General features: G+C 38.6%; 1 protein-coding gene across 1 annotated transcript in view; it reads right to left on the reverse strand.

The window, feature by feature from the left end:
* The window catches only part of LOC309809376 (titin), a 299194-nt gene that overhangs the window by 269055 nt on the left and 9559 nt on the right, over positions 1-20580 (reverse strand). The window contains exons 3-11 of the mRNA XM_082630429.1: positions 13099-13202; positions 10663-10866; positions 8889-9176; positions 8322-8407; positions 7967-8211; positions 3386-3692; positions 2869-3021; positions 2067-2204; positions 424-555 (exon numbers count right to left, since the gene is read on the reverse strand). Of these exons, the coding sequence (XP_082486555.1) occupies positions 424-555; positions 2067-2204; positions 2869-3021; positions 3386-3692; positions 7967-8211; positions 8322-8407; positions 8889-9176; positions 10663-10866; positions 13099-13202 (1657 nt within the window). The remainder of the gene's footprint in view (positions 1-423; positions 556-2066; positions 2205-2868; positions 3022-3385; positions 3693-7966; positions 8212-8321; positions 8408-8888; positions 9177-10662; positions 10867-13098; positions 13203-20580) is intronic.

Consider the following 20580-nt stretch of genomic DNA (forward strand, 5'->3'; position numbering starts at 1 on the left):
TGTGTGTGTGTGTAGGGGCATACGCATGCATGTGTCTTCCAACTATGTCAAGTTTGTGTGTTACAATTTAAGTGACCAAGGGCTTAGGCTATGCATGAAAAAACTGGTTGTACCAGTGGGTAACTGGGCTGGAGTGATATCTATCTTCCACCTAATTATGCTCTAGAAATGTCACTGATGTGCCCCAAACTATTCTAGTAGATAGACAATTTCCTTGAAACTGATCAGTTGAGTGGAAAATTGTGTAATGAGAGCAGAATTTCCATCATGAAAGAGTTTCAATACTAGATATAGAGAAACAACAGAAAGAAAATATACACAAAAGACTCCTCCACTTAGAGGTTTTGGTTAGAGGGTACATGTAGCTGGCTGGAATATGATATTTGTCAACAAATTACAAGGTATTTACAAAATTTGACTTACCATTTCTTGTGTTATTTGTTTTTGTTCTTGTTTTGTAGTAATTTCTCCGGTTATTCTAGTTTCTTGTTCTTTGGCTTTAGCTGCGGAAATTACTACTTTTGGTACAAATGCCTTTTCAGTTTCTTTTCTTATCTGAAATCAATGATAAAAACAAAACCTTATTGTCTCCCGATCTCTAATGGAAGTGACATAATGTTTACTAAATATAAAAAAATAGGAAGTAAAAGAAGAAAAGTCCTTTTTCTAGAGATATCACTAAATAAAATAAATGATCTCATTTTCATTAATATGACCATGCTCTTTATTTGCCTAAACCATAAGTTATGTTGCTTAGAGAAAAAAAATTGGATTCAACACTGCTTTGAATTGGAGAGTGTAGTCTTCTTTAAAAGGACTTCCAATGCAGTGGTTGAGGGTCTGCCTGCCGATGCAGGGGACGCGGGTTCGTGCCCCGGTCTGGGAGGATCCCACATGCCACAGAGCGGCTGGGCCTGTGGGCCATGGCTGCTGGGCCTGCACTCCGCAATGGGAGAGGCCACAACAGTGCGAGGCCTGCGTACCGCATGCAAAAAAAAAAAAAAAAAAAAAGGACTTCCAATTTTTATAAATGGATATATGGCAATATTATTTTGTGTCACTGTCATCTAAAGGAAATCTTAGAGCACAGGATATTAGAATGGAAGACCTTAGAAGTAATACTCTCTGACCCTTTAATTTTATATATAAAAAATCAAGTATAGATGATTCATAATCCACATTTATACAATAATTTTGCTTCGAAAAATTTCCTAAATATTTTGATGGTTTGGAATATCAAGACTTACTTTTCTAAAATTGAGACATTAAAGGGAGAAAAGTTTTGTACACATCCCAGGCAAAATGTTTTCCAAATCCTTAACTCCCTGAAGATACTGTGTTTGGATCTGGACACCTAAGGTATATGTGGGGGAAAAGTGGGTGCTGGGGGGGCAGTTTTCTCCATTTGCCTCTTTGCCATTCTCAGGCGTCATCACTGAAATTCAGGATCTCAGGGTTAAAAGAGGCTTGAGAGTTATTTTCCCAAACCGCCCAACTGACAGTCGGCTTGGGTGGCCAATAGCCCTATCGGTTGGCCTCATCTAATTTGCTCCTGAATGCCTCCAAGCATGGGGCTGTCTTTTTCACTTTTTCTGGTTATTTCACCCGAGAAGGCCATGCTCTCCATCTCATTTCAAATCCATGTTCAAATGTTCTCTTAAGGAGTCAGGAAGCAGTTGCTAAGCTATTTTCAAAGCACTGTGTGTTCAGCTATTTTCAAAGCACTGTGTGTTCTTTTCCACTCTTCACAGTTCCCACCTCAGCATCTACTTCTCTGTCCCTCGTAGTCACATATTTAGCCAGTGCATCTCCAGGCCAGTGTAGATGAGAGCCCTGTTTCTACTTCTGCTGTGTGTTCCCAGAGGTCCCTTTTGTCTACACAAGGGAAGCGTCTGGTGACTCTAAGGGACTTTGGTATCCAGTACCCAGGGATACAGAGATACAGGGGATTTTATTAGTGTGAAACAACCGTGTTGCTCATGAAACAACACCCTTCGTGGTAAACATTATTATCTGTGTTGACGCTGGTAATCACATAATAATTTCATATCAAAAACCATTTTCACCTGTTCATGAGTTACGTGCACCTGCTCTTGTTCTGTGGTAGTTACTTCTCTGGTTCTTGCTTTCAATTCTTGTTCTTTTGCTTTATCGGCGGCCACTACCACCTTAGTTACAGCAGTCTTCTCTGCCTCCTTTTTTATCTGATTTTCATAGGGGAAAGGAAAGAAATACCGTAATGTACCTCATATAAAAAATCACAAAAATAAATCAGGATAAAGACATAAATGTCACACAGGAGAGGACAAGGAGGAAAGCTAGAGTGATTTTAAATGATAACAGAAAATCTATTCAAACATGAGATGGGAAATTATCTTGGATTTATAACACCTTTCAGCTATGAATCAAGCGTCACGTTTGTTTTGAGGAAAGTAAAAGCAAAGGTCTTTGGGGGAAGGTTAGAGAAATGTAATGGCAGCCCTGAAATAATGGTTTTCCTGCCTGGCTCTTGGAGAGACTGAGCTCTGGATGGACCGGTCTGGAACTACAGCTCTGAACGCACATGTACTGTCTTGTTCAGCTGACTTTCTCGGCCACCTTTGCCTGTCTTAACTCAGGAGTTCCCTGATACTTTGGATACCTTGTCTGACCTCCTGTCTTGACTTTCTTAGAGTTCACTCTTACCTGTCTAGCTGTCTGACTTAGACCAGATACTTAGAATGTTTGTATCTTGAACACCTTGGGTCTCAGACCACCTCCTGCTCCGAAAGGCCTAAGAGTCTGGGCCATGGTGGGCTTAGTGTTGCCCTCAAAGCGATGTGAGCATTGATTGCATGCACAGCTCAGTGCGCGGGGCCCCAGGCCTACCTGTTCTTGAGCAGGTTGGATGTGCACAGCAGTCGTGGTTGTCCTCTGAGCAGTCTGCTCTACAGCACTGATAACTGGTTCTCTCACTCTGGCCATATCAACAGCAGCAACAACGGTTGCAACAGCTGCACTTTTGTCAGTTTCTTGTTTCACCTGGATTGGCAGTGACCAAGCACATTACTTTGTGAAATGACACGCCCGGAAGAAAATACAAAAGAACAGTGGAAACCAAGCCACCTAGAGTACAGTAGACACATGCGTAAGCATTTATCATTGCCAAGAGAGATATGGTAGGTACTGTGAAAACCTACGTTTATGAAAAGCTCACAGATTTAGAGCCTTTGTTCCAACTAAAAAACGCTTTTACAGAGCATAAGCCAAATTGGGTTTTCAGTTTCGGTTATACTCTTATGTTCGTATGCACTTTCCCTGCAACCTACACAGACTGCGTTTCATGGCAGGATTATGTTGGGAGAAACCAGACGTGAAAGGAAGAGAAAGGAAGCTCTGACAGTACCTCTGCAGCCCCAGCAGCACCAGCCCCTGCCGCAAAGGTAGCACTGGCAGCAGCCCCTGCCGCTCCGCTGATGGTCACTTGCTCATGGATCCCGTATCTCCCTTCCCATCTCTCCTCTGTCCTGATCTGAGTAGCACTTGTCACTCTCATCTCAGACTCAGATGAAGCCATGTAGCCCTCTTGCTTCCAAGGGGGAGGCACTTCGGGGCTTGGGGGCATGGTGGGCATCTGAGCCTTCCGGACGAGTAACGGAGACTTAACGGATCTGATGGGGGACGTGGAGATCCTCCCCGCTGGAGACACGGACCTGACAATCAAATGGCAGAGGTCAGAGAATGCCAAGACAAGGAACTACTCCCTTGGTCATCAGATATGAATAAAGGAAGAAAAATCTAGAAGTGTTTAATTTAAGGCAGAGTTTTAAAATCCATGGCTTGGGACTTCCCTGGTAGTGCAGTGGCTAAGAATCTGCCAGCCAATGCGGGGGACATGGGTTGGATCCCTGGTCCAAGAAGATCCCACACGCCGAGGAGCAACTAAGCCCGTGCGCCACAACTACTGAGCCTGCGCTCTAGAGCCTGTGAGCCACACTACTGAGCCCACACACTGCAACTGCTGAAGCCTGCGCACTTAGAGCCCATGCTCCGCAACTAGAGAAGCCACCACAACTAGAGAAAGTCCACGCGCAGCAATGGAGACCCAATGCAGCCAAAAATAAATAAATAAAATTTAAAAAATAAAAATAAAATCTGTGGCTCAATAACCTATACAGAGGCAAGTAATGTACTTGAAAGTAATTTGTTTTAAATCTCAGTGGGCCTTATTCTCAGCTGCTGTAATTCTGTAAGAGAATCAGATTTAATCCTAAGCTAAAGAATTCTGTGCCCTGCACCACCTTTTTGTGTTTAGAAAAGTCAAGACAGCAGAAGGTGTGTCCTTAAAATACAGTCAAAGAAAGGACACAGCAAATATGGTAACCATAACTCTAAATTTCTCTGTACTCCCAATTCTGGGGATGGTGGTGCGAGGGGATGTCAAATAGGTGTTGAAGGAAGAAAGGTTTCTGTAATCAAAATGCTCGTGCAACTCAAGGCTAAACAAGGTAAACCTTTTTTTAATTTTCCTGCAGGATTCCCCACAGCCTTCATCATGCCCATATGCCCTGTGAATTGCAAGGCTTTCTCATTACTCTTTTTGCAGAACTTTTTTGGGTGTAGGCTGTGCAATGCACTTTGCAAACTGCTGTTCTGGTCAAAGTATGGTGAACTGCTGTTTTAAATTTATTCTGTCTTTGTTTACCCTTGCCCTCATTGTATTGTACTCTGGACTTCTTTTAAATATCCTTAGAGTGGATAATTTGAAACCTAAGGATTCTATAGTTCTTGATTAAATTGATAAAGTGGTTTCTTCCAAAACAGTTTTCATCGTTTTTTATGTGTGTCCAAACTGAAATAGCATCAGTTCAAGAATCTGGGTACTGAATCAAGGCATTTACAGACAAAACTGACAGTTCCTAATCTATAGTAATAATTCCAGGCATTATTTTAAGATGAAATTTTTCATAATTTAATTCTTGATCCAAAGGGTTTATTCTACTTTTCCCTCTAGGTGGCAGTATTGCCTTATCATTGCATTTAACTACTACATGCAGGAAAATGTTTATAAATGTATTCTGTCACTACATAGGGTACTTAACTTACACTGATCATAAATGAAACAATTATTCTAATTAAGGCTCAAGGTACAGTTGATATCTGCTCTAAATTACAGAGTAAATTAATAGTACATTACAATATTAACCAGTTTCATGAAGAAATGTTCAATCATTTTCTTGAAGAAGGGTTTTTTGGTGAAAATCAGTTTACATTTTATAAATGGAGTTGTGATCAACTAAAGGTAGGTCTAGGGGAACAAGTATCTACTCTGAAAGTGATTGCCTTAGAACCATAACAAAGACCAGTTTAGAATAACGTAGGGTTTACACCAATTGAAGAAAAGCGAAGTGACATGTATTTCCAAGTTTCAACCTGTCTTGTTTTTGCTGTACCTAGTAAAGTGGGTCTAATTCAAATAGAGTTAAAGACATGATTAGCATGACATGAGTGATTAGCAGCAGGTTGCAGGTAAGCCCATAACTGTGAAAATCAATGTAATTTGAATCATTATAGGAAAGTGCTTATTTCTGCTCTTACAATAAAAAAAAAAAATTATCACCTGGTCACAGCTACAGCTAGATACAATGCACCTTATTCAATGAAATATGTTTGCCTTTCTCTACAACAAAAATCAAGATTAGACTGTGAGACATTTTAGGAAATTGCCTATCCTGGATAACCATTATTTTCTCCACAAATTGATATTTAAATTTCTTATTTTAAAGCAAATTTGGGGGGCTAAATAATTGGGATTGTTATTAATGAATTCCCAGTACTTCTAAGACAGTCAAAATACTCCATAGAATCAGGGAAGCTCTGTAATTCTAAATGACTCTTAGGCTTGGATTAAAAATACGGTGAGGTTGTTATCTCCCCCAGAAATCACATGTGGCCTGTCTTGTGATTTCGTGGTATGCAAACTTAGAGTTAGCCTGAGATAGAACACTTTTTTTGATAGCCAGACACGTTTTTAAAACTAGCTTTTTGGTCAAGGCTTCATATGAGTGTTTACCAATATCTTTAAAGTGGCCACTATAATAAAGACTGGAAAATATCTGGCATTTTTACATATATTTGTTGGACATTACATTGCCTCTGGTGTGAAATGCTTGTCTTTTGTCAATTTTTGTTTCATTTGTGTTGCTTGTTTTTTCTTTAATAATTAATTTGTGGAAGCTTTTTGATACATCTAGTGTATTAGTCCTTTGTCATAAGTATTGCGAACATTTCCCCCGAGATCCATGGTTTGCATTTGCTTATTTATAGGGTCTTACCCAGCATCAACATGTACAGTTGTGTAGATTATGCACTGTTTCTAGGCTTCTACAATTCACACTGTAGCCATTGTATGTTTGTTTTAATATTTTATGGCAGAGGCAATGACATATCTCGAGGAAGAGGCACCCTTAAATTTTTTTCACAAATACACTGGTGTAGCAAGGACCTTGCTTTTGCCATACATAAATTTTTATTATTATCTTGTTGAGTCTGTAAATCTATTTTTAAAAGCTCTTCCCTACAGTTGTTTTCACAAATTTTCTTCTCTTTTATTTTTGTGATTTATTTTTAAATTTAGCTCTTTACTCAAGCTGAGATTTATTCTGTAAATGGTGTAGGTAGAAGTTTATATTCAGTTTTTCCCAAATGGATAGTTAACTGGGCCAGCATTCTTTATCAAGTAAAATATCCTTTTCCCCACTGAACTAAAAGGTCACTTTGATTAAACATTGAATTTCCTGGATACTTGAATTCTACTTCTGGACCCTCTGTTCTGCTTTCCCCATGTATTTTCTATTCATTTACCAATACCATACTGTTTTGATTACAGTAACTTCACAATAAGTTTGAATATTTTTTAGATCAACTATCCACTTATTATTCTTCTTTTAAAATTTTTTGTGGCAGGGGAACTTTCTCTACATTTAAAAAATTAAATTGGTCAAGAAACACTTTTTTATTTACTCCACATCTTCCCCTTTTATCAGTTTATCATGTAAAAATCCTCAGCATGTTAAGCTAAATCCCAAAGTTTCAAATTTGCTATGGATAATTTATACTTGCTTATATATATTGGATTGGCCAAAAAGTTCGTTCAGGTTTTTCTGTAAAAGGTTACGAAAACTTTTTGGCCAACCCAATAGTTTCTGAGCCCTGATGATACATTCTTACTTTCTAATATACCTCCATATTAACTAAGCATAGAAACCTAATAGAAATCCATTTTATATTCTAGACAAAGTAACATAAGCACATGCAAAATATTTAGAAGATTTTACTTATTATTAGAGCAGAAGAACACTTGTATAATTATTTTATATCTACAAGATACCTTCAACTAATTATCTCACTGAACCCTCACAACACACTTTGAGATAATTCTTACTGTGTTTCTCTATAATTTACAAATGACACGACTAAGACCTTAAGCAAATTATTTAACTTCTTTAGCTCTGGTCACCTAGCTACAAAATTAGGGGTGATAATTCTTAGAGGTTGCTATGAATATTTAATGAGATAATATACACAGAGTGCCAATCAAATGTCTGACATAGAGAAAGTGGTCAGTATATATTAGTGATTATTTTATTATTATAATTATTTTCTAAGTCACATTTTAACAAGTAATCAAGCTGAGTGAATGCAGGGCTTCCAACCCTAAATTCTGTGCTCTTCTCATTTCGCTGTGCTTTTTCTTGACTCCTAAAGCAGATACTAAATGGTATACAAATAAGAATTCAGAATTAGAGTTTATAAAGTTCTCCAATTTACCAGTGGACAGTGAGGATTTGTGAAAATCATAACCAGTGTCTTTTTGGTTTACCTCCTTTATCACACCCCACATTTCTTATTTCTTCCTTTTATCTCTCATCTTATTGGATTAAACCTAATTCAAAAATGCATAATGATCCCTTTTAAAAGGCTTTACCTGACGGGAGATGGGGTCGGTGCCCGCACATGTCTGACCGGGGACGGGGAGTGTCTTATCGGCGATGGGGACTGCTGTCGAGCCAACTGTGCTTTGGCAGCAATGGATGGTGGTGTGGGAGACCTTGACTTTGGCTTAGGAGGTATCCTGGGAGGTGTTTTATGTGGCAGCTGTTGCCCAGTGGCACCATCTATTACCATCTCAACTGTTGCAATTGATCTGGCATCAAAGTGGGCTTCAATCTTCTGTAGAAGAGAAAAACGAAGCCCATGGTGAGGAGGAATTGTTGATGAAGAAACAATCTGAAAGGCTTAAAATCTGACAGTATATATTTTAAAAAAAACAAAAAAAAAACCTTTTCAATTTGAGTTTGCCGTGTTTCTGAAATCTGAGCAGTCGAAACAATTGTCTTCGTCTTTTTAGCGGGTACTACTTCTTCACCTGTAGGAAGGGAAAGATAAATATTTAGAGGGAACACAAGGACCCATTTTTAAAGGGATTACGTTAATTCTGACTACAAAGTCAATACGATTTTGTGTCCCAATGGGCAAAACTGCAGAAAGTTTTGGATTTTGTATGAATATAAATTAGCTTTAAACATAGAAAATATTTATTATTAGATATGAATTTAATTAGAATCCTTTTTTTAAAAATTCCATCGCTTGCCAATAACTTGAAAACATAGGTGACTTAACTGAAATACTTCCCAGTTTCTACTAGGGCTAAAAACCACAGATTGCTTCAATGATTCTAAACTCCTGTGCAGAATCTCAGAGACTTCTCATGGGTGTTGAAATGCCAGCTTTGATTTTAACTCACAGCATCCCCAGACCTCAGAGGGCAGGCAGGTAGGCCCCTGACACCACTTGGTCCTAAATCCTTCCCCTTCCCTGCTCCCTGTTTCTCAACCTCCAGCACATACCTTGAACCAGTAATTCAGCAGTGGAAGTAGCTCTTCCAACACTATTGGTGGCATTTACTGAATAAGTGCCAGAGTCTTCAGGGTATGCTTCTGCAATCAGTAAGCTGTAGAGGTCGCCTTCTTGTGAAATTTGAAAATCAAGGGAGCTGTGGATTTCGGCTCCGTCCCGGTAGAACTTCACCACAGGTGTAGGGATTCCAGTCACTCTCACTTGGAGTCGCACTTGGCTTCCTTGTCTCACGGTCATGCTCTGCAGCCGTTGAACAAAGTTGGGTGGTGCTGTCTCCGCTGCAGCAGGAAGGGAAGAAAATTAGGACTGGCGCCAGCCAGGGCACTCCCAACAATCTATTTTTAAATGATTACAGCTCTGGTGTCCAAACCAGGCAATGGCTAGCTGAACCAAACACGCTTGACTGTCCTTGAGCCCAGCTCATCCATCAGATGACAGTAAAAGCAGAGCCAGGAGGTGACAGAGGGCACCCCGCCACCATATTTGATTTGCTTTGTCTTGTTTAGCTGTTCTAGGCCACCACATTTTTTTTTTTTTAAGAAAAAGCCTAGATCTTGTTATAACATTTCTAGAGGATATTTCCTGCACTTCCTCCCAACTTCACATCTAGCACTATATTAATATGTTAAGGTAACTTTACATATTTCAGGAAGTTGCACTAAAATGAATTCCAGTGGTTGGTTTGCTGGATACACCTGTGACTTACAGAATCATTAAATTTTAATTTAAATTAAAAAAATCCTAAATTGGCTCCAACTTAATCAGTATTCAAATAACCCAAATATGTACTTGCATTTAAAATGTTAATCCAAATAATGACATGATTTAATGTTAGATGCTACAGAAAGGGGATTTTTGGCTAATTATGCTGGAAGAAGTTTTTAATAAAATAAATGTGAAGGGTGAGTGGCATTAATCTTGACATGTTTTTGAGTAATAAACAACAGCAGATGCTGTCAACCTTGTGCATTTTCCCTTTCTGAATTTTCTGGATGTATGTTAAAGTTCATACCTGATGTTACCTGATGTTCCTTCTGTTTTGGTCAATGATAGCCCTATACTTAAACAGTGCTGAACGTATAGTTTATTGGATAAACATATATAACATTATGCAGCTCATGAAAGATATTGTTATGTAATGTGTGAAGTAATGCAATGTTCTTTGTACTAATGTCTTACAAAGAAGTAAAGGATGGAGAAAAATGACAGAGGCCACGAAGACTGGTGGTAACTCTTGTGAGGAAACTGTGTCCTGCATTTGAATCATAAACAAGCATTTGCCCTATTTCTGTGTATGCTTACTGTGCAATGTTTTTAGAAATGGAAAGGAAATGAAGCATTATTAAGTGTTATAGCCTAGAGCAGTATTTCTTAAATGGGTGGTCTGTGGACCACTGGTATCAGAATCATCTACGTGCTTGTTAAAGTGTGAATTCCTGGAGATACGCATATTTCCTTAGCAGGCGTAGAGACAAGGCTCCAAGCCTTTCTACTTGCTCAGAAACACGATTTTTAATATTTCCTTAATATAATTTTGAGTGCTTAATATGTGTATAGAGGAACTAGTTCTCAGCCACTTTTTTGAGGAAAACCAAATTCCAAAAGACAAACAACTTTGCTATCAATGCAGTGTCCAGTGGGCCCTTCTCTAGATTTGAGATGCATCTGCTTGTGCTCAGTAGCTTTTGGGGGACTCCCTTCCCCAGGTCCTGGAGATGCCCTCTGGGGGTGGTGCAGGGGACAGGCAGGTCCCCTAAAGCCTACCTGTCACGAGAAGCTCAGCAGTACTAGTCGCTTGTCCAGATCCATTGGTGGCTCTCAGGGAGTATCGTCCACTATTGGCTTTAGTCACGGCGGGGATCATCAGTCTAGCGCGGCCATCGCTAAAGGAGATCTGCACGCCGGGCAGAGTGGAAGTGGAAATCACCTGGCCATCCCTAAACCAGCTCACCTCAGGAACTGGGAAACCTGGAGAACAAAGAATTCATCTTTATGTTTGGGGCACTGCAAAGTCCTCTGTTCTGTCCCATTATGTTCACTTCCTTGTCCTAAACCATAAAAGCTATCCAGAGAGTCATGCTATTTAATGATAGTGAAAATTTGACAGCTGTGTGATAAAAGTGTAAACTTACAGACCATTAGGAAGGTCTGTGGGTTCAGGTGGAGGCCAGCACCTTCATTCTATAGGGGAGGAAACTGAAGCCAAAAAAGGCTCAATGATTTTTCCAAGGTCCCTCAGCTGGCAGTGGCACACAGAGGACTAGAACTGCCATCACCTGCCCTCCTGCCCAGGGTTCTATCTGATGCAATTTAATAGACTTCATTAAAATCATGAAAGAGATTTATAAAAATGAAGAGCCAAGGAAACTGTGAGATAAAAAGTGACTGTTGTCCTCTTCAAAATCAAGTGAAGAACAAAAGCGGCAAAGGGATCTAAAAGTTCAGCCGAATAAGCACAAGAGGACACGCTCAGCCCTCTACCTCCTCTGGGTTACAGGGACACTGTCTTCGTGACCTCTCCTGCCTTTCAAATGTGCTTCAGTAAAAATGCCATACAAAGGAGGGGCAGCTTCTCATACAATAAGAGATGATGCCGAACCAAGTCTTTCAGAACAACATGGATACTTGGAGGTGCAGGTAGAAAAGTCAAATTCTCTTCGCCCACCATGAATCACAGAGCTAATGACTACATGGACACGGCTGGATGCTTTAAGTATACTAAAATTCTGCATTCAGAAGGCATGAGGCAAATTCAGAGCACCCGTTTATTTTGCCTTTGGCATGAAGGCTGGTGATCTAACTCCTTAAACTGAGGAGGTGAGGATAAGCGAGAGAAAGTTTATTTTGTTGTCCTTATATTAGCCAATCTCCCACCGTGGCCAAGTGAATAGTTTATTTAATGAATTCATGGGTGTTCAAATATTTTCAGTGGTGTTTTTCTAAGAATGTATTAGCACAAAGTGTGAAGGAACAAGGAGTTATGAGGAAGCCAGATTCCATTACTCCACAAGCAGGCAAACTTCCCACTGAAGCCATATGTGTTCTGCTCAGTTCAGAAGTTACTGAGTGTTACAAGATAAATAAGTAAATTACTTGGAAGTCAGAGATTATCATACAAGAGAAGAATTGAACTGGTCTCTATATACATATACAATAGAAATTGAAGAATATGTTATTTGTGCAGTGAAAAATAAAGTGTTATCCAGTTATGAATAAGATTGGTACATAGACAGAAAATAAAAGGAAAGAGAAAGGAAAAGGAAATCTCATTTTACATCTTTATTATAAGCCATAAAGTTGAAAAGAAAAAGAGGAACAGTGTACCATAGAGGTACATCAAGCATCAACTTTTAATTAATCCATAAAATCTTACATGACCAGTTATAATACTGCAGAAGGAGAAAATATTGATTAAATTTGAGATTAAATAATTTTGAGATTATTTACAATATAGTTCATAGAGTATCCCCATTTTGTCACATGATGATAGGTCCCAGAAATCATCCATTTTCAAAACCATCCCTAAACTGAATTATAAAGAAAAAGAAGAAAAAAAAGAGACGGAAGAACTTCCTGTTAAATACAATTCTAGGGTTAATGTTTGTTTCTCTTTAATATGTGAACCAGAGTGGCATATATTATTTTGGGGTGTCCTTTCAAAATGATTGGAAAATCTTTTCATTGACTAGAATCACTTAATAAAGATTGAAAATAAAATAATAAAATACTTAGGAGTTAGCTCATCACTGAAAGTTCTGCCACTGAGGCAAGTCAGTTGTACTGTTATTTTCCATGTAAACCCACAGAGGCTCAGGAACACAGGCTACTCGCCCAGCAGCTCCATGACTGGCCCCTATTGGGCTGGAGTTCTTGGCTTCCAGTCTGGCTCTGCAGCTGAATCCAAAGATAGAATGACCAAATTTTGCCCTATTTAGCAGCTGGATTCGGACAGCTAATTTAATCCAATGCTAATTATTTCGCTTTGTGGAATTATAAATATGAATAAAACATTTTCAAGCCATTATATTTTCAGATTTTGTAGGAACTCTGTGAACAGTATACTCTTACAATGACCCTTCCATAGAGGTGGGCCCATTTCACAAAGTCAAAGCAAGGCTTAAACTTGGTGTCAAGTCCTACAGCAAGTTAATGGACAGGAGGCAAAGAAGACAAAGGGACAGTGTGAACGTGTGAGCTTACCACTAATGTGAGCCTCAAAGGTTGCGGTACTACCCTCCAGTACCACAACGCTTTGTAACGGCTGCGTAAACGTCGGTGCTTGAGTTGTCATCTTTTTAGGCACTCTGAAAAGGAAGAGAAAAGAATTAGAAGGTCACAGCTTAGGGCCATTCTGGAGGTACTCTGAAGACGGCAGACACACATTTTCCAAATGGGTTGCTTCTCAGATCGTCTGTGGGCCCGGAGTGATGGGCAGGCCTTCTCTTTTGTGTCCTGAATTTGGCCTCTGAGTTGACTTGTAGCCTAACAGAGTAGCACGTCTAAGGGGGGATGGGAAAAAAAAATCGAAGCAAGCAGAGCAAGGAATGTACCCTAGTGGTCGAAGAGGGAAATTCAGTCTTACCAAAGGTGGGGAAATCTGAGAGAGAGTTGGGAGAAAGGGAAAGCTGGAGGAAGCTAGGGGTAGTGACGAATAATAAAAGATATGTGTGAAAAGTGTAAAACGAATCTTTTCATTGGTTCAATGTCAGAAAGAATTATTTTAAAAAATTTCCTTCCTCCCAATATTTTTCAGACACTGTATCTGTATTTATAAAGTTGACATAGATTCAGGCACTATTACCTTAAGTAATCCAGGTGATTATTTCAAATAGTCACCAAAACTAAAAACTTGAACTTTGCAATTTCTTTCCTTACTTGAAAAGTTTGGAAAGCCTGGTCAACTATGCAAACCTTTTGTAGACAGCATACCATGTTTTTTAGTCCTTAATATTTCTTCATATTGTAACTGCTCAGTAAATGTTGCTACTGTTGAAGTGAATATTCAGGAAAGTTTAAATTTAATTGAGCAGGCCAGTATTTATTATAGATCTGAAAGAAAAATACTGACTTGAGTTCTTAATAAGGAACAATGTGCAAACTCTGAAAAATGGAAGGCTGGCCTGAAATGCAGTTGAAGTGAAAGCACCTATGCTTTCATAGCACAAATATGAAAAAAATCAAAGAAATTAACATGAAATCGGCAGTTGTTTTTTAAAGTGGAAGCAAGTACTTTGCCTATCAGTTTTAGAGAGATTATGAGAAGAAATTTCTGAGACATAAATACCTTGTTATTGAATGTGACTATGCCACTATTCTGGTATAAAAAGCAGATTCTCAGTTGTCAATTGCTTCATTACTATTTTTCATAAAATTCTCTATTTATTAAAAGTTTGTGGAGCAATCATCTAATTCTGTACCTTATTGTAACTTTTTACTTAGTTATAAAGAAAATGAAACTAGAATTCTCTGAGATAATAACATTTATATTTGAAAAATTTAGATAATATCCAAAAGAAACTGTTGCCAAGAACTTCTTAGTGTAGCATATTATCTTTAGGACACAAAAATAACTTTTTGTGTCAAACTCTTCCTGTTTCTAAGTGAGTGCATCTTCTAAAAATAGCTATATTCTTTTACACCATTTATGTTTTATATACCTATATATTTATAGGCATTTACAATTAGTAATCTAATTCCAGGAAGATGGGAAATCAAGGTATAATTTGAAATAAGAAGTCTCTGAAACATTATTTCTTAGCATCAACAATTATGTCACATAATTTGATTATGAGTTGATTTAAAACACATAGTGAAATTCTGAGTATTTTAGAAAACAGTTATATAGTGTTTCTTTTTTTCCAAATTTCTATATATATTGCAATTAACTGGCCCAAACAGGTCTTCTATTCCTATTGTTCAGGTAAATTTTGTTGCTTTAGCATTTGCTCTTGAGAGGCCTTTGTCTAATTATGGCTGAAGGTATGCATCTAAAATGTCATGCTCCCAAAATAAACTCTCCAGCGTTGACTGACAGCAGGCAAGTGTTCTGTCACTGTCCTGCAACTGATACCTCAGCAGTTGATTCCCTTAAAAAGTCATCAGGGTGTAGCTGATACCACATGCATTTTATCAGAGCTATTCTTGGTGTGTCTCACTTTATCACTGAGTAATATAACCTTGAACATTCTCAACAAACAAAAAAAGTCTATAAAAGAAGCAAGCATTTCTATCACCATTTCAGACCTCAACTTTTAATACTTTTAGAATATTAGGTGCATTCAAACAATTTGAATCACTGCCTTGCTGATACGCTAAAGCATCGAACTTTTGAAAGGAAAAGCCTTCACATATTTCAAAACAGAATTTAACAAGCAGATTCAAATAGAGGATCAGAACCAGCACCAAGTAGTTAGACAAACACCTCTATATAGGCATTTAGCATACAAAGAAAATGGGGAACTAGAAATCGATAAGGAAGGGACTCTACTAATAAGAAAGAAAAGATGCTGCTCACCTGATTTCTCAGGAGTGCCCAAAAAGGGTGGGACTAAGCCCAAGGTTGCTTCTGAAACGACGTCCTATCTAGAGTTGGTTTTTTCGACCATCTCCAGCATGAATCGGTGAGCCTCTAAACTTAAAAACAAAACTACACAGTCAAGACTGTGTAGTTTTGCTTTTCTATGCAATCCCTACACCCGAGGCGAGGCTGGGAATGCACGACTGCTCACGGGTCAGGGTCGGGCCCAGCCCTTATATTTGCCAGATCTGCTGACAGCCCCACATCTCAGGGCAGGGCGCTGGCTGATTGGCTCTCCGAGGAAAGCATGATGGGAGCGGGACCTATTTGGTAGCGGCGCAGACCACCTGTTCTTCTGATTGGCAGTGCTAAATTTAGCATCTCAAAAGGGGCTTTACCAAGGGAATAGAACCGTACTTAAAAACTAAATCTGCTGAGGCTTGGGGAAGAGTACTTGTTGCCCAAGTTAAAATCTGAAAAAGCTGGTCTGAGGAGAATTTGTGGCAATAGAAGACACCTGTGGCCAATTATACAAAACAGCTCCAAACCTGAGGACTCTGCCCTGAGTGAGGCCCCATTCCTGTTCCCTTCCCCCATACAACCAACCAAATGGACCTGTCAATCATGACAACAGATGAGGGAGTTTATCTCATGAGTAAGACTTCACCTTTTTTTTTTTTTCGAAGAACCAGTGCCTAAAAACCTCAGCACTGAAGAGAGCTCATTTATACTATCTACTTTCTCCAGAATCCACTTGTACTTTGGGGAGAGTTAAGCCAATGTTAATGAGCTAAGTGTTTATACAGCCCTGCAAGAAATAAAGTTGAAAGGCAAAATCTGAACTCTGCTTAGATTTAGCCTAGACAGTGTAAGGATTTCTTTTTTCCAGATTTCATGTTTTCCTGGCATTAATATTTACAAATATACATGCACTGATCCTTAATGAGCAGCCAAGTCTTTTGTTTGAAACATCCATAGGGTTCTTTTTCAGGCACATGAAAGCTGCCTTACTAATCTCTGGAGTTTGCTCTTACTAATGGGAAGTAGTTAGGAGATGATATAGTTGCTATTTTAGAACTGAATTTAATTTCAAGCAACAGATATTTCAAATACAAAAGAGCATACCAGAAGAACTTTAAAATAGTTCAGCTGAGAGATTTGTAAAGCTTCACTAAGAGGGAAGAAAATTGTCTTGTTGATAATAAAAAGAGATTTTTCTTAATAAAAGACTAAAATTTTAAATTTTAAGTTACATTTATGTCTGTAATAAAAATTTCCCCTGATGTGGAAGGCCATGCATTAGACTTTTCAACTTCCTGAGTATTTCATTCTTGGTAATTATTTCTACAGTGATTAACTTGTTAACATTAAACAGGACTAAAATATATTGGCCAACTTATGTAATATAGCTATATAGACAAGATGACATATTTATTTAAACATTTGTCTTCTTTTCTTAAGCAGTGATATCTGTATTGTTGGTATTATTTTTCCTACCTCAGACGCTATCTGACAAAATCCTGTTTGATTGCTTTATTCAGAAACAACTAGTTTCATGTTATATATCTTAAAAATTATTCCCAATTACAGACTATGTTACAGGCAACCTGCCAGTCATAAAGTGAAGCAAGACTAGAAATGTCATGTGATCTTTCTGATTTGCATTGTTAAATAGATAACTGGTTATCTATTTAAAACGTGTGCAAGTGTGTGTGTGTGTGTGTGTGGTGAGTGCGTGTATGTATATATGCTTTTATTTTTTATTTTTTTAAACAAAATACACATTTTATTTAGGCTGAAATAAACTATACAAAATTGATTTTCTTCACCAAAAATAACAGTAATATTTTTTGTATTATTCCTAGATAAACCACAAAACACTTATTTTTGTAGGTTTTGTAGGTTTTGCTTGTAAATCAAGATGAGGCAGTAGATACAGTCATGGAAAAAGACAGAAGAAAACAGACAAATCAGTTGTCAGTATCCATGGCCTCTGATCCTGTCTTGACCATGAAACAGAAGTGTTCAACATATACCTGCCAAAAAGCTTATGAAGATGTAGGCTCAATAAAGGAATGCAAACAGCAACAACCAGATGTGGAACAACAAGGGAAGGCTCTTCCATTCAGACTTTAACTATAACTTGTTCCTTTAGCTTCATTTGATAAAGACAGAATCTACACTGAAATCCTTGTTTGGCGAGCTCACATGTTTCTATTACAGTCTGATAATTTTCTTAACTGTCCCTTACAGATTTTTAACAGCATACTTAAAACTCCTAATATTCAAAGGTCAGTCATGAGCTTCATTGTAATGTTTATAAAATGTATTCCTTCCTCCCATACCTCCTCACAATTTATTTCTTCAAAGAACTGATAACTCAATACCTGACAACTGGATCCACAGTAATAAATGTTATGTCTAAAATGACTTAACTAATACAATTCCAAAGTGCCATTAGCAGAGATCACAGAGTGTAACATGGTACTTTCAATGCTATCTTCTGGAAGAACAGTTAGGTCTCCAAAGTATGGGAGTTGAAACGGGCCATTTAAACAGGCAGATTATCAATGACTAATGTACTCAACGGGGGGCCTACAGGTCAAGATATTCAGTGATTAAGTGGCCTACGTATACACCTTACACTTTTCTGTAAGATATTTTCAAATTTCTTACAGATCTTTTTCAAATATCAAATATAAGAGAAAGCCTATTTTAAAAGTCTCTTTGGTATTTTCATGGACATATATACACTACCAAATGTAAAGTAGATAGCTAGTGGGAAGCAGCCACATAGCACAGGGAGATCAGCTCATCAGCTTCATAAGGCAGGAAGCCCCCAAATTCCTCTCTCAGGTTGTGAGCTTCGTCAGCAAACCTCACCAACACAGGCAGGTGCTCTTCCCCTGCTATGTCCACCACATCGTCAGTGATGATGGAAAAGAAGTGACAGCCTCTCACTTCCCTGAGGGTTTCCTCTCGAATGCAGCCCTCCCTGATCTCTAGCACCTTCTTCTGCTGTGTTTTCGAACAGAACAATGTGTTCACTGCTGTTGTCTCACAGCACTTTCTCAGAACCTCTTCACCAGAATGGATCCAGCACTCCAGCAGGCCTTGAAAGGTATCAGGAGTAAAGAGACCTTCTGGGATTTCATCAGCTTCATGTCCATCCAGAGGTATGGTCTGTTTTCCCATAAGAATCAAAATTTCAAATAAAGATTTGAAGTAGTCTTTGTTTTCCTTCTCTTCAAGGGTTAAAAGTAAAATGTCTTCCTCCTGCTCTTCACCCTCTTCTTCTGCACTGGGGTTCTGAGCACTGCTGTTGTTTAGTTCCTTATGTTTTGGGTGCTGTTCAGAAGTTTCATCAATTCTTTTCTGTTTCAGTGTCCTCATTTCATCTTCACTCAATTCTTTTATTCATTTTCTGTGTCTACCGTGTGGATTATTCAAATGGCTGATAAGATCAAATATTGTTGGTATTGCATTATCTCGAAGAACTGTCCTATAAGGACTAGTTCTACAGATCACAGAAGTCTCCAAGTGTTTGGCACACAATCGATAATGTTTATTTAGTTGATCGGGTGTTTTATCTTCTAAGTCGGCTCTCCTACAATTCTCCATGCACTTCTGGCATCCGGCTGGATCCCGCGGCAACCTGAAAAAGGCCAGGTCCAACCGCGAGCTCTTCCACGTGCAGTTGGGGGGCCGTGCAGAAGTTCGGCCTCATAGTCTGACTGCCGGCCGGCCCAGTCCTCCCCTCCCCCTTCCTCAGGGCAGCCCACCGGCCCGCCCGTCGGGGCCGGGGAGGGGAGCTGGGCAGGCCGGCCGGCTCGTTAGGGTCTGTATATACGCTTTTAGATTCACTTGACCTCATATGAAGCATGGTGATGTATTGTTATGTTTGTTAGAACCAGAATCAAACCACTTTAATTTTTATGGGAATTAGACGGAATGAATGAATAAAATCTTGAAGCTTGTGTCATCTTGACATGGTGCAATACAGAGAGCTCAAGAGCAGGGAAGATGGACCATATATATTACAGACATAAGGTCAAGGGTCTATCCTCCAAAGCTGCTTATCTACTCACTGTTTTTGGAAGTTTTTAGACTTTGCAGTATTGTCAAGATACTTGCCTTTTGGCATTTACATCCTTATATGACATTCAAAGTTAAGAAGGAAGGAAGAAAGGAAGGGGAGGGGAGGGGAAGGGAGGAAGAGATCAGTTAGTAAATAGCTAATATACTACTCTGGAAAGAGTCCATGTTATTGGATTAGTGAACAATAATGGACAATATGTGATATCATGCTAAGCATTAGCTTTAAAATTAAATATTCCATAGTTGGCATATAGTAAGCTAGCCCAGTGGAAACCAAATACTACTCAGATTTGGGGAGTTTGCTGATGCAGTAAGATCTTAATTTACCACCTTAACAGTGGGGAGGAGTCCCACAGATAATCCAAAACAGCTGATGATTCAAATTTAATGCCTACTTAGTTTTGGAATGCATGGTGTGATTCTCTTTTTGAACATTATAGTCATAGCAATTCAATAAATATTTATTAAGCATATGCTCGGTGCTGAATACTGTGCTAAATTATTATAATTTGGGATTCTATCATTGCTTATTGGCTCAACAAATGTCTAATGAGTGGAGACTTTTGCCAGGCATTGTGCTAGATGATGGCTAAACAGTGGTGACCAACAAGACAGTTATGGTTCCTGTACTTTTGGAGATTGTGGTTCACATAAACTACTAATAAATTCTCAGTAACCTATGACTGAAACCTAGACTAGGATATGTGTAAAACTCAGGCAGTGTCTCCATCTACACAACTGTGGTTGCTGTCAGACTTTGTTTATACTCCATTGGACCAGTTACCAAAGGAAGGACTTACTAGGGGTTATTTGAGAAATGGGTACAGTTTTTAAGACTAATGTAATAATCCTTTGTGAGAGAAAAGAGTAAAATTAAGGTCTCTTATAATTCATTAAATTTTTTTGTGCATTCTTACTGTGTTAAACACGATTCAAGCACTAGGATTATAGCAATGCACGCAATAGACAGAACCTCTGCTCTCAAGGAGATAACAAGCACAGTAATATGTGGCAATAGTATATCTATAAAGTCCCTTCCACTCATAAAGTGTTTCAAAGTTGAAATA

The sequence above is a fragment of the Mesoplodon mirus genome (assembly GCF_964341445.2).
Source record: "Mesoplodon mirus genome assembly, chromosome: 8".
Classification (NCBI taxonomy): Eukaryota; Metazoa; Chordata; class Mammalia; order Artiodactyla; family Ziphiidae; genus Mesoplodon; species Mesoplodon mirus.